The sequence below is a fragment of the Macrotis lagotis genome, chromosome 1 (assembly GCF_037893015.1).
Source record: "Macrotis lagotis isolate mMagLag1 chromosome 1, bilby.v1.9.chrom.fasta, whole genome shotgun sequence".
In the NCBI taxonomy this organism is placed as follows: domain Eukaryota; kingdom Metazoa; phylum Chordata; class Mammalia; order Peramelemorphia; family Peramelidae; genus Macrotis; species Macrotis lagotis.
In genome coordinates this window covers 315,744,009-315,759,047 of record NC_133658.1, presented here as the reverse complement: position 1 = coordinate 315,759,047, position 15,039 = coordinate 315,744,009, and the positions used below count along the sequence as shown (strand labels likewise).

Here is a 15,039-nt window from a genome sequence, read left to right as displayed (position 1 = left end):
ATCTTAGGGAATGGAGAGGGAAGAAGGGAGGGAAAGATAGAATTTGGAACTCAATTTTTTTAAAAAATATTTAAAATGGTTTTAATATATTATTGGGGGAGGGGAAGATAAAAATATTATTAAAAGAAAGAAGGTCAGGGATTCTGAATATGTAGTTAGGAAGGAATATTCCATGAAAGTATTCTCAACTGGGTACAATAATAATTGCTGACACATATAGAATTGTTTACCAGTTTACAATGTGCTTCCTTTTCTTCCTTTACAACTCTGTAATACAGATGCTACAAGTATTATTAAATCCATTTTATAGATGAGAAAACTTAAGTTCAGATCAGTTCAAGTGACTTGCCCAGAATCACACATCTAGTTGTGACAGAGATAGGATTTTAACTCAGTTCTTCCAGCATTGTTTTCACTTCAGCACACAGAAAAGGCAAAGGGGATAGGATAAGCATCCTATCTTAAATATTAATACACTTTGTGGGATGCTTGTAGGGAGCTGAAGAGAGCAAATACTCTCTCTTCTTCCATTCTTCTGTGAAAGGAGACTACTATGGCTTAATTTTCTAGTGCTGTTTCCCTCCTGAATTGCTGCTTATTTCCATCTCTTGGATTATTGGCATTTAACCCTGTAAATTCAAAGATAAGACATCTGTCCTCATTCACATTAATGGAGTTCATAGCCTATTCTAAGGGTATGATGATGTGGCCTTCACAGAGGAGACTCTTAAACTACTGTAATTCATGATTTTTTTTTTTTGGCTTTATTCTAGTGAAGATAAATGTGTGATGACTGAAGTGTTTGGAAGATTTTAGCCTGAAAGGTATTTTTCCCGTTGTGGCTAACTATGACACTTTTCTCTATTATCCCTCATTTCACCCACCAATGAATGAACTTTCTCAGAGGACAAAACAAATAGCGCATTTCCCCAAGAATAATAAATAATGCCTACAAATCAGTGTTAAGTAGAAAAACAAAGGACAGCAACAGGATAACCTGAACAGGAGACAAAGATCTCTCAGCAAGGCAGGCCTCCTTTAGAGGAGCCTTGCACTCCCTCTTGAAAATCCATTAGCTTTGGACTCGTATAATTATATCAATGCCTGTAGCATACTTCTTGTCTTTATGCCTCTTTATTTAAAAGAAAGATGCACTTTTAAGAAAAGAACTAAGAGAACTCTTTGGAATCCAAACAGAAGAGAAAGTAATGGGCTGCTTTTTTTTTATTTTTTGTTGTGTTTTTTCCCTTCTCTATCAGATTTCTTACACATAAGCTTGTCTCATTCATTTCTCCCTCCCCTCCTTTTCGCAACCCATACAGGAAGTGAAGCACGGGGAAATTTCCTTCTAGAGAACTGTGTTTATTTGTTTTCATCACTATTTTGGGGAGGATTAATAGACCTTTGAGATCTTCCTCTGACTTAACCTAGAACCTTGCATCTTTTGTGTTCTTATTCCAATATCTATATGTATATTGTGTAATATACACATATTCATAAATATATTCATATATATTCATGCATGTGCATACATGATGGAAAATTAGGTATTTGTAGATGTGTGTGGTATCATGTACAAGTTATATGTGTGTGGATATGCATGCATGTAGTCATGTAGACACATGGGCAGTGTGAATGGAATTGAATTTATCATTAGCATAGTTACACAAACATGTAATATCAATACCTTATTTCTTATCCAGATATGATAGACCAGAAATCCCATGAAGGCCAGCACAGTATCTAAATGAACAACTTTTCATCTTTTCCCCAGGGTCAAATTTAGGTTCCTACAATGGGAAGGTATCGTTTAATTGGTTTTGGAATGAACAAAAAAGATGTAACTTTTCTCCTGAATTTTCTCATATGAAAACCCGAAAACATATAGACTCTTAGAGTACATTTTCCCCCATTTTGATTTTCAAAGACATTTTAAAGAAAAAGTTTCCCCTCCAGTGAAAATAACTTTAATAAAGAAGCATGAAAATTAGACATGAATCGTCTGCCCTGATAGAGTTTTGTTGGTATGAAATCAAGTTCAACATTAGAACTATTGGCAAAAGAACAAGACTGGGAAGTATTTTTTTTTAATTCTGGTTTAAAAAAACGGTCTTTTGCAAGCACATGTATACACATACATGCACATACAAACACACTATATATACACACACACACAGTTTGGGGAAATGTATATTTTAAATATATATGAATGTGGTGTATATATATATATATATATATATACACATAATATACATATATAGTTGCTGACTGATATATTCCTATGTCTATATGTATGTACATGCATATTTTGATGTTTGTATATATATATATATATATATATATATATATATATATATATATATATATACATGCATACTTATATTACATACTTTATCCCCAAAATTGGAAGCTTTTCCATTCCTTGGAAACTAAGTCAGACCTTTTTGACACTGTCTTTGAATTCTTTCACATCTTTCCTTTTATAGTTATACAAATTCAATTTATAAACTGATATAAACATACATACACACATACACACACAAAATGAACCAACCCAAATATTCCCTTCGAGTAGCTTTGTTGGTTGACAACTCTGGACAGTCTGATATCATATTTGAACTTCAGTTGGATTAATTCTTTCCTCCCTGACTGATTTCAGAATGAGATGAAGATCTAGGAAGGAAATTCCACCCCATTCCCCAGGAAATTTCTTCTCTGGCCCCATTTGCCTTTGGAAATTTTCTCTGCACACATGAGGGACATTCCATGCCACCAAGTAAACCAATTGATCTGGGCATTTTCCCTTGCCTTTCCATGGGCAACTTGCAGAGCTGGGATGCATAAATAATCACGTGTTATATAAATAGCTTCGAGTGAGAGGCTGTAAAATACGGAAGATATATTTGCACTTTTATGTACGGGGAATATTTTCTAAAATGATTGCTTTATTTGGTGTGTATTTTTCTTATATGTGGAATGGGGCGCCTATATGCGCAACATTTTCCAAAGTTTTCCCCCGCCCCCTCCCCCTTCTTCAGGTCAGACTAGCATTATAGTTAGCAAATTGATAAGGTTCCACGGGTAAGCTTTATTACTTCTGACACGAGCCTATGACACTTTATAAAAAGAAGTAATCCAGAACAATCTCTAGGTAATTAACACCTAGATAAACAAACATAAATTTCTATATTGCATTTATTTGGACTACCACTCAAATATGCGTGAACCATGCTTTTTTAATTAAAAGATAAATCTATGTGACACTTAGCCTCAAACTTAATTATTCAGCATAGTATAATAAAAAATAGGGCCCATTAAATGTGTCTTGCACTGTATTTCTGTATTAACAGCAAAACAGTTCAGTCTGGGATCATTTAAATTTTCTCACTCCTCTTTTCCTATGATTTCCCTGTTCACCAAGGGCCCTTCTCTCTCTCTCTCTCTCTCTCTCTCTCTCTCTCTCTCTCTCTCTCTCTCTCTCTCTCTCTCTCTCTCTCTCTCTCCCCTCTCTCTCTTTCTATTTCCTCTTCTTTTAACACCAACAGGTGAAGAGATAGATAACTTTAGCCAATAATACCTTAGAATGTTCAGTTGTACTACATTTAATATTGCATGATACCACATGGCCCCATATAATTTTTTTCTTCCTTTCTAGGCAGGCTTCCCCAAGGAAACAACATTCCCTTTTGGTGGAACGGGCCCAGATTGGGTATCCTGAAAATGAAGAGTTTAGCACTGAACAATAATTTCCCTGACATCTTGCTTACAATATAGCAGGTAAGGGAATTTTTTTAATAATACACTATTATAATAATACAGATGTTAAGTAGAGAGGGGAAATATTCCAATCCCAAATCAACAAGAGACAGTGAGATTATAGTCTTTGTAAAATTTTCAACAACAAACTATCAGAAGACTGAAAATTAGTAGCTAACCCCTTGTCCCAGGTACTCCCTATTTGTATCTGAAGGCCTCAGAAAGATGATTAGGATCAGGCTGGATCCCCAGGAAAAAACATTCACATAAGTCAAAAGTATTGAATTCAGTCAAGACACCTCCTCTTCCTGAAGAAGATCACCAAGAGTGATTGACCTTGAAACTGGATTTCAGACATCCATTGTAGCTCTCAGAATAGAGGGAATATTTAGAGCTAGTAAATAATCCCAGATTTGGGCTCTTTGTATCCATACCAGATGACTTTTAAAAACTGTTGGCAATGGGGCGGCTAGGTGGCACAGTGGATAAAGCACCGGCCTTGGAGTCAGGAGTACCTGGGTTCAGATACGGTCTCAGACATTTAATAATTACCTAGCTGTGTGGCCTTGGGGAAGCTGCTTAACCCCATTTGCCTTGCAAAAACCTCAAAAAAAAACTGTTGGCAAGTTACTTCAGGTACTCTGCTTGGCTTTTCATTTTCTATGGTTGTAGAAACAAAAAGAACAGGGAAAATATAGAAAAACTGACAAAAAGATGGTTCAGGTTTATCTGTGGGATTTCATTCACTCTTCAAATATTTATATATACATGTATATTCACATGTGTTGACCTTCTGGTAAGAATGGTGTCCAGTTATCATAGGAAGAAACAGGAAAAGTAAATGGAGGGACAAGGAGGTACTTTCCATGGCAGTACAGTGTCAAGAATATATAACTCTGGATTTGGGAGCCTGAGTTCAAATCCTACCCCTGATAGTGACTTTGGTCAAGTCACTTAACTGTGAATCAGTTTTCCTGATCTGGAAAATAAGGGCATTTAGTTAGTTGGTCCTGTAGTCAAGAAGAAATGAGTGTAAAGTTAACTTCAGACATTTTCTAACTGGATACCTCTGGGCAGGTTATTTAGCCTCTGTCTGTCTGAATTTCCTCAATGTAAAATTAGGAAGAATAAAAGTAACACCTACCTCTTAGAGTTGTTGTGAAGATCAAAAGAGATATTTGTAAAGCATGTATCATAGTTCCTGGCACATGCTTGTTTTTATTGTTGCTTAGTCATTTTTTAATTATGTCTAATTCTTCATGACCCCATCTGGGGTTTTCTTGGCAAGGTTGTTGGGGAGATTTCCTTCTCCTGCTCATTTTACAAATCAAGAACTGAGGCAAACAGGGTAAAGTAATTTACCCAGGCTCCCATTGGCATTTAAGAGGTCCTTAATAAATCCTTGCTTCCTTCCTTCCATAGCTCAGTCAGTATACCCCATGATATCTGCACTCTCTTTAACCACCTCCCAAATGGTCAGAAGTTGATTTCTAAGGGCCTGTGAAGCAGAGAAGAGACTTAGAAATTCAGGAAAGATGACCTCATCAACAATGCTGTGTGGCAAAAAAGCTAAAGTTAAAAGTCCATGGACTTTTCTCTTTTCATCACAAATATTCTTAAAGATTAGTAGTTCATATAGTTAAAACTCTTGTTCATCTTTTCTCATTTTATAACTTAAGAAATGTATGCCTAGAGAAGTTAAAGAACTTGTCCAAGGACATGAATGGACACAAGTGGCATAGCTAGGATCTAAAAGCCAGTCTTTCCCATTTTCACCTTTCCTCTCAGCCTCACTAACACAACAGTGATTGTATCTGATAAGGATTCACCTTAGATGGACTCAAGTGTTATTATTAATATCTGGGGAGTAGAGGTAGAGGAGGGAATCAGCATTTATACAGAACCTAATATATTCTCATATAGAATTAATCACTAAGCTTAGTACTTTAGAAATATTTCTTTTGATCCTCACAACTCTAGAAGGTATTATTATCCTCATTTTATAGTCAAAGAAACTGAGGCAGACATAAGTCAATCAGGGTCACACAGCTAGCAAGCATCTGAGGTTGGATTTGAACTCAGGTCTTCCTGACTCCAGCATATTATTCACTGAGTCATCATTGCCTACATAGCTATTATCTCTTCTAAGCTTCAAAAAAGCCCTTTGATTAGGAGGGATGCATATTATTTCCTTTTTATGGCAGGAATTCTTCACTTTTTTTGAGTTCTGGACTCCATTGGCCATCTGGTGAAATCTACTAGCCCCTTCTTGAAAGAATGCTTTTAAAATGCATTAAAGTAAAATGTGTACTATTAAAAAGGGAACTAATTATATGAAATAATTGTCAAAATAATCAAAAATATATTCAAAGACTTCAGGTTAAGCACTTATTTTAAAGGGTGACATCATTGGAAATGATGGTGGCACAATGGTTAGAGTGCCAGACCTGGAGCTGAAAAAACTAAGTTCAAATACAGCCTCAAATGTATGCAATCTGTATGATCCTGAGCAAGTCACTTACCTCTCTTTGCCACATTTTCCTTATCTGTGAAATTAGCAGAGGAGGAAATGGCAAATCACTCCAGGATCTTTATCAAGAAAATCCCAAATGGGGGCACAAAAAATCATCTATAAACTGCAAAGATAACAGATTTGGTGTCAGAAGAGTGAAAGGGTACTCTAGATGACTTTTTTAGTCTCCTTCTTATTCCAGAATATTATAATCCTAGATAGAGAAACTGAAGTACTGAGATAGGCTTAATGATTTGTCCAAGGTCACAAAATGAGGAAGGATTAAGATTAAGAGCAAAGACATGGATCTCCTGACTCAGTGTGATATAGTTACTCCCTCCTTTCTCCCCTCAGCATCCATCAAACACAGAACTTGATAAGTTACTGTAGCAACCTTCTATTTTAACCAAATTCCATACCATCATCATTATCTATGAACCTGTGGTCTTATGCTAATTCAAATAATGGGATGCATTGAGACCAAATGAGGAGTCTCTTGTTTTTACTTCAAGCAGAGAAAGTTCTGTTACAAGTTCATTAATGGTCATGATTAAATTTCCTTTAGTTCTCTTTCCCCTCCAAAAAAATAATGGTTGCTCAGCACCTTACCCTCCACCCTCACCTCTGTGCAGGAAGACCAAAGGAAGACTGGAGACAAGCACTTTGCTTTCTTTTAAAATGGAAAAGAATGACTTTCTTTCTGGGAACCAGGACAAAAAAACCTACACCCACTCCCCAGGGCGTTCTACCACCATGTATGCAAAAACACATCTTTTCTAGGAAGACATGACTTTACGCATCCATACTTAACACACTTCAAAATTCATGCCAGGACAGTTTTCTCAGCAGATTTGGGTACTTTGCATGTGTATATAATTACCCCTATAGAAACCTAGTGTTAGTACATGCTAAAACAAATTTCAATGGTCTTTTAATAAAGTCCAGTTATATATATAGGCCATAGATGTTTATGGGGTAGCTAGGTGACATAGTGAATAGAGAACTGTGGCTAGAGTCAGGAAGACCTGAGTTCAAATTCAGACTCAAGACACTTAATAGTGATATGACTTAATAGGGATGTTCACCAAGACTCTTCCTGGATCTTCTCCCTCTATATTATTTTCTCTGGAATTATTATCAGCTCCCATGGATTCATACCTTATTGTATAGCTAGGTGACACAGTATATAGAGTACAGGCCTATTGTGAGGAAGATTCATCCTTCTGAGTTCAAATCTGGCCCCAGAAACTTAGCTATGTGATCTTGGACAAGTCACTTTACCCTGTCTCCTCATCTATAAATTGAGTAGAGAATGAAATGGAATAACCACTCTAATTTCTTTACTAAAAAAAACTCCAAATGGGGTCATTAAGAGTTGGATATGACTGAAAAAGCTGAACAATAAATAGATGTTTATACTATATACAGTTGTGTACAGTGTAAAATTATCATCCCAGCACATGTACCATTGGGATATATAACAACACAATCACCTACTGGACACTCATCAATATTGAAGAAAATATGACAAAACGTCAGAAAGGGATTCTAATCCATTTCCTAACAAATTTATAAATCTAGTCCAGTTTCTAATAAAGAGACACAAATATTAAGGGGTTTTTTGTTTTTGTTTTTTTCCAGAGGTAGAGGTTTTATTGCGTAAAACACTGGATAAGACTTTACTGCTTCAGAGACATTTATTCTAACAGGAGAAAGAAAACAGTCATTGCTGAAAAAAAAACAACTTTTAATACTTTCTATACCAGAATAAAGTTCTGTCAACTGATGTATTATAATAATAAATAATGACCAAGAATAAACTTTAAATACAAAGTCTTCTACTTGTTACAAGCATAGCAACACAATCCTCTACTCTATTGATCTCAGATTTCCTCCAAGAGAGAAATTTTTTTTTATTTTTCTTTGTGTAGGAATGTAGACAGTATTATGACCAGTACCACAGACTACAGAAGTTACAGAGAAAAAACTTGACATGTTTAGATATGAGAAGCTGATGATATTCAGAAACTGACAATGCATCACTGCCGCTGTCACTTGTGTGTTTTACAAGTTACAAATGTTCTGGAAAAAAGGCCCATGTCAGAGGGGGAAGAAGGGACAGTAGCACTGGACCAAATGGAGTCAACACACACGTCACAAAGAAGGGGAGATGTTCCCAATGTCACAAACAGAATTATTGCCTGTCGCATCTGAAACTGCTCAGAAGACACAAAGAATACCGAAGGATCTCCTTGGTACAGGAGATGGAATGTGGCTCTTTTTTTTTCTGAATTTTTTTCTTTTTTTCCTTTTTTTTTGTTCTTTTTTCCCCTTTATTTCTTTCATTTTTTTCCTATTTTCTATTTTATTAATTTTTTTGCTAAGATACTGAAGGCGGGCGCAAACACACAGAAAGCAAGCGACTGACACAGTCACCAAACACGGTAGTGCAGTTAAAATTCTAAAGCTTACTACAGTCAGAAAGTTTTCAATAACATTTCAATCCCTTCTCTAGGATCATAGAAACAGTTGCATTAAGTTTATCAACTCGATTTAAGTAAGGCAGTGAGAACTATACTAGAAAAACAAGAAAGCAGCCTGCTCTATGCCAGATGGGTCCAAGTTGCACAGCGAACTCATTTAAACTGAAACTTCAGTTGGATGACACCCTTTCGACAGCATATGCAAACCGTATTCCTTATTAGCCTGAGATTTTTTTCCAGTCTCAGGATAGCGCTAAGAATTTTATTTACATTGATTGCAGTTTAGTATTTTTGTAAACTGCTTTAGGCAGAGCTGAAATTTTAAGGCCCTGGGGTTTTATTCTGTGCTCCCAGCCTGCAAGGAAATATTGACTTTTTATTTATTTTTGTTTTTTAGGTTCTAGTTGATTTTGTTTTAGACTAAGTTAATACTTCTCTACCATTGCAATCCACAGCACCTGCGTCTGTAGAAGGAAACACTTGAAAAGGCTGAAATTTTAAGCCATTCAAGCAGATTTAAAACTAAATCTTTCACTAGACTTCTTGCAAGGTTTGGGGTTAAGCATCTTGATAGCATCCCTCAAAATTTCCTTCTGTGGTGAAGGAAGAACTTAATGTGGAGGATCTAAATAGTAGAAAACCTAGTATTATTGGCCAAAAAGAAAAAAAAGTAGAACACATTTATTTTATGAAAATAAAAAAATGTAGAACATGTCTATTTTATAAAAAAATCATAACAAAAACAATTATTCAAATACTTTCTTCATTAGAGACAAAGCACAGGATATTGGGATTCATATTTTAGCTCAAACTGCTTCAGAAGAGCCCATTCTAGAACAAACCCCTGCCCTGTGTCTGTCACACTTTTAAAAACTAACAGATGAAAAACTTGAGCAGGACTAGAAAATCCTTCATTCAAGTAAAAAAAATTAAAATTAAAAAAAGGAATTTTTAAACCCTCTATTGTAGCATCAAATTTAATTTCTCACCAGTACCTTCTATAGATGAGGTTGACTATTTTGACTAAACAATAATGATATATCATATACCCCTAGATTTCTTTAGTAGACACCTACTTCATCCAAAAAAAAAAAGGACCCAGAATAAAATCATTTCCCTCAACACTGCCATTTGAGCTGAAAAAAAGGAATCACTCATCAAATCTGCAATGGACATGTGTCCACACATCTTTCCTGACCATTGATTCATTCGGCTGTGTATTTTTTAAAAATGAAAATGTAATATCACAATCTTTTCCAATATCAGTCAGTCCTGACCCTCGTTAGGGGCCGGCTAAGATTTCTCCTCCAGTGCAGTTACAACACCACTCCCATTGATTTTCTCTGCAGTGACAGCCCCAGTCTGACTGGCACCATGGTAGCTAGCGTACCAAGCCATCTCATTGCTATGCTGGGCCAATGACAGCCGCCAGTATCATATTATAAAGGTGTTTTCAACAATAAAGACGCAGCCTCTCAATCTTCAGAGGCAATACTAAATCATGGAGATGGTATCATTTTTCGGTTAAGAGCGTTATTTTTGGACAAAGACCACTTTAGAGTTTGAAGTGCCCCGTTTTTTTTGTTGTTGCTGTTTTGTTTTGTTTCTTGAGTACTAACGACCTCCTCACATTTTTGGAATCACTTTATTATCCCACCTGCGTTGTTTGGAAGCAATATTTGCCGGGTAACAGTTTAGCAGCCATGTCAAGGGCTGGGGATTTTTTTAATAGATATATAGATATATTTTAAATGTTTAAAACATCCTGTACACTACTGGGTTGGGGGGGGTAGGGGGCTGTTTACAACTCTTTATTTTCCTCAGAATGCAAGTTAGCAAACTCTCTTACCAAATGCCTATCTAAAGACTGTAAAATAATATTGCAATATACAGATAGACTTTTTCAGCTGTTACTCCTGGGTCTTGCTGCCCACCTCCGTTAGCTCTGCTGAGCTCCCGGGTCTGACAGCTGCAGGTTCCTCTAAATTCCCAGAAGCCTCGGAGTCAACTCTGGAGCGCTTGAACCTGCGATCAGGATACTGGCTGTTGTCAAAAGGCATACGATGGACACAAAGAACATGGGTCTTCAGGTTTCCCTTCTGAGAGGCACTGTATGGACAATATCTGCACTGGAAAGGCCTGTGACCTGAAGACAGACAAAAATCTGGTTAGTGGGGTCAGTAGTCATGAGGTTTTTCTCTCAAGCACATTTAATTAATTATTTTTTAAAAATCCTCTTTAGGAGCAAGGACTTCATGAAAGCTACAGTCAAACAAAGAGAAACAAAAATGGATAGATTTGAGTCACTTAGATTACAATTTGAAAGGAGAGCTTCCAAGGCAGAGATTTTAATCCATTTGCTTGGGGAGAAGAGACAGCAAGATATCACCTGGCCATTCTATAAAATGATCATCAATCACTCAGTATAGCAGGCTAGCTCAAGCCAAACAGTTTAATAACTGGGCCTCCTTTATATTTGTTCATTAACTTTTTATTGCCAAAAGATGTAGACACCACGCATAGACTCTGTACTAACCAAGGGTTTCAGGAAATTGGGGGGGGGGTGTGGAGGGAATGGAGAAATATCTCTAACATTTGAATGGATTGGAAAATATCCTTGCAATTCAGTTTCAGTTTTTAAGGTGTATATTTGTGTGTATGTCTATACATATATACCTATTTGGGGGCTCAGAGAGATGAGTGAGGAGGAGGAGAAAGGAATCAGGGGTTAGACAATCTAGACCCATGTGTATTTTCTAGAAGTGCCTACTACACAAGTTGGATTTAATTCTTGAAGTCTAATATTTGAAGATTTGCAATAAACCTTGCATTTTGAATTGGAAGATGAATGAGTGAAGAAAGAACTCTAATCCCAATAGTCTCATTTCTTTGTTCAGACACACCACAGACACACATGCACATTTTTGCCATATTGAAAAACTAGTATAGCATCTGGTTTGGGAAGTTATATTGAAGCAATCACATTTCCTTCTATGCTGGAAAGTTGATGCACTGTTTCTGGAAGTTTATGGGCTTTTGTCTCTCCAACTAGCAGCATCAGAGGTCAAATGACCTTAGCTGGAATTAATTTGCTCAGAAATATTCAGGAAGAAAATTAAGTGAGCCCAGACACTAAGTACCCCTCCACCCCATCCCTCTCCATCCCAACAAACAAGCACATATCCATAACCTAAGAGTATTTTCAGTGTTCCCAGACTGGACATTCCTAAGGGACAGCAAACCATTTCCCCCCCTTGGCTTTTTCAGAAAAGTATTGGCTAAAGCATCTTTCTTTAGTGAAATGAAACCATGTTTTCCCAGTTATTTCTATGATAACATCAGAGCCATTTTGTCTCTACTGAATTGCTTTTAATTTGCCACTCAGCATTCACTAAGATTTTCACTTTAATATCTCTGATCCCTGGGTCCCTAGCCCCCAACAACTGATTAAGTGCCCAGGGGGCCTCCTAGTGAAGTAATGCTCTGTAAAGGAAGTCTTAAATGTAAATAATCATCTCCCCTTTATTATTCGTTAGTATCAAAATGCAAGTATTCAAAAATTCTGAACATGAGTCAAGTGAAAAGGGACCCTGATCAGATCGCTAATGGAAACAGATTTCTTAACAAAGGATTCATCCCAATCCCAAGATCTGCATGGCCTCGACTTAGAGCATTTGAAAAACTTTCTACTTTTTTCTACACATATAGATTTCTTCACAGAGATTTGCCTTCTTCACCTTAAGTGCTTTAAAAAAAATAAAGAAAAAAATAGTCATATCTTTTCAAGGAAATATCTATATTTCTGATTTTCAGAGGTGTTTTTTGTTTTTATTTTTGTCTTTACTAGCCTCTGAATCCCATTGTTGATACTATTGCTACCTCCTTGTGCTGGTATTTACTAGAATCCTATCTGTTCCTCAGTTTCTAGCCACAGTTCCTTTTCTACCAGGGAGACTGGTAGCTCTGCCTATAAAGAAAGGTTTCAAAAAACATCTGGTCTATTGAGGCATGGGTTCTCATGCCAGCTCTGGACTAGTCCCCTTCACCTGTCTGAGTCTCAGATGCTTTGTCTGTGATAGAGGAGTCATTTTTGCACAATTTACTTCTCAAGGTGCAAGGACAGTGTTTTGCAAGCTAAGATACTAAAATGAAACTGGAATCAAAGTTCTGACTCAGGCTTTTAACTATCTAAGGAACTTTGGGTAAATGTTTTAACTTCACCAGGCTGTAGTTTCCTAATCTGTAAAAATTAAAAAGCTTTGACCAGATGACAATAAAGTTGCATCTAGCTCTAAATATAAAAATCTGAAACTTATTGAAGGGTCCTGTAGAAGTGAGCAATTATTCTTTTAGTTCACCCAATCTCCTTCTTCTCTGTAGTCTCCTAACACTTCTATTCTGATAGACAAATAGCATATCACCAGCCGCCTGAATGATTACAATCACCATGGCTCCATGATTGTAGGTTTTGTCAGAAAGGAAAATCTTCGAGAGAGCTTCAACCTTTCTTTTTTTTTAATCTCCCTAACAGTACTAAAGAACAAAAGATTATATAACTAGAACTGGAGTCAGAGATCACCTAAGCTAATCTTTCATTTTACAGCTAGAAAAACTGAGGCACAAAAGCTAAGAGTAACTAGATAAGACTCTGATTCTGAATTCTGTCACTTTCTAATCACTTCTCTTTCCCAGCTACTTGGGCATCAAGAAAATCTTACTAGAATGATTCAATTTCCCAATTCCAAAAGTAGATTGAAAAATTTGGGATGGAGAAATTTGAAATTCTGTGTTTTTTAAGTCTAGTTTTCAAAATTCAAGCAAAAAAAATCCTTTTAATGATTATGACACCACATAAACATCTGTTAACATGAAGTTCTTAGTAGAGAAAGAATAGGTAGGATAACAAAATTTTCAGCTATTGAGAGATGAAGTTGGTGGCTTACCCTCCTGTACCCACTATCTCAGTTTCTAATAAAATTACAATAGCAGGCACAACAATATATTTATAATTTATAAATAAAATTATAATTATTTTAAAATTTACAAAATTATTTTTAAAGCTTCCCATGAATTAATTATGGCAAGTATTTTTGTCCCAAGTGCCATAACTAAAGTAAGGCAAATGGAACTTTTTCCAGAGCATCCAAACTTAAATGGTTGCTAACAATACTTATTCTCCTCTAGCAATGTAGAAATAAATGAAATTAGTACACAGTTAAGAAAAAAAATCTTTAAATGGGAAGCTATCAGTGTGCCCCCTGGACCCTTGCATTTAGAAGTTAATTTGAGGACACACTTTGATCTATTTACCCGATGGTAGTTATAGCTCTGATTGTCATCATTTAGCATGTAGAAAGCACATGTCTCACCAGAAAGCCTCCTTTGGACTGACTGATCATAGTCACATGAGTCAGTAAGAATCACATAACCAGTCAGGAGAGCTGGGTTCTAATTCTACTTCTGAATCCAGGGCTTTTTCCCCTATGCTACTATAATCTATTTCCATTTCATACCCCTCCAATATAGTAAATCCAGTGACATAATGCATGAGAAAGGAGGTTCAAAATTCCTGGTTATAATGAATTTTTAGATTTGTTCAAGGATTTAATTTATTCCTGCTTGTCATTAGCTTATATAATTACAATTATTTTCTTATATACAATAGATATTGAAAATGGGGTATTATGTTTAATGCAAATATAATACAAAAATAAAACTGCAAAAATGACTTCTTACTCACAAAGATTCATATTTTTCATAATAGGGAAAAAAATACTAAAATCTCCCCATTTCATAGGTTGGAATACTGAAGCCCTTAAAAAAGTGATTTTGAGGGGCAGCTAGGTGGCACAGTGGATAAAGCACTGGCTCTGGAGTCAGGAGTACCTGGGTTCAAGTCCGGTCTCAGACACTTAATAATTACCTAGCCGTGTGGCCTTGGGCAAGCCACTTAAACCCATTTGCCTTGCAAAAACCTAAAAAAAAGTGATTTTGATTATGTAGAAATCCATGTGTAAGTATCTAGGTACTTATACAATTTATAGAAATGAATTTATAGGGGGCAGCTAGGTGGCATAGTGGATAGAGCACTGGCCCTGGAGTCAGGAGTACCTAAGTTCAAGGCCGACCTCAAAAACTTAACCCCATTGCCTTGCAAAAAAAAATCTAAAAAAATGAATTTATATAAATATTTGGCATATGTTAGTATGTTTAAAATATATTTTGTTGCTGCTTAGTAAATAATGCCTTCTATTTTATAGTGCTTACTGTAAAATAATCAATAATGTC

At 36.1% G+C, this 15,039-nt stretch overlaps 1 protein-coding gene across 9 annotated transcripts in view; it reads right to left on the bottom strand.

Annotated features, from left to right (window-relative positions):
- Positions 1-9,684: 9,684 nt before the first annotated feature.
- ZNF536 (zinc finger protein 536) overlaps positions 9,685-15,039 on the bottom strand; it is a 590,155-nt gene continuing 584,800 nt past the window's right edge. For all 9 annotated transcript variants that reach the window (XM_074211458.1, XM_074211460.1, XM_074211455.1 and 6 more), the window contains one exon: positions 9,685-10,897. In XM_074211458.1, the coding sequence (XP_074067559.1) occupies positions 10,662-10,897 (236 nt within the window). In that variant the 3' untranslated portion in view covers positions 9,685-10,661. The remainder of the gene's footprint in view (positions 10,898-15,039) is intronic.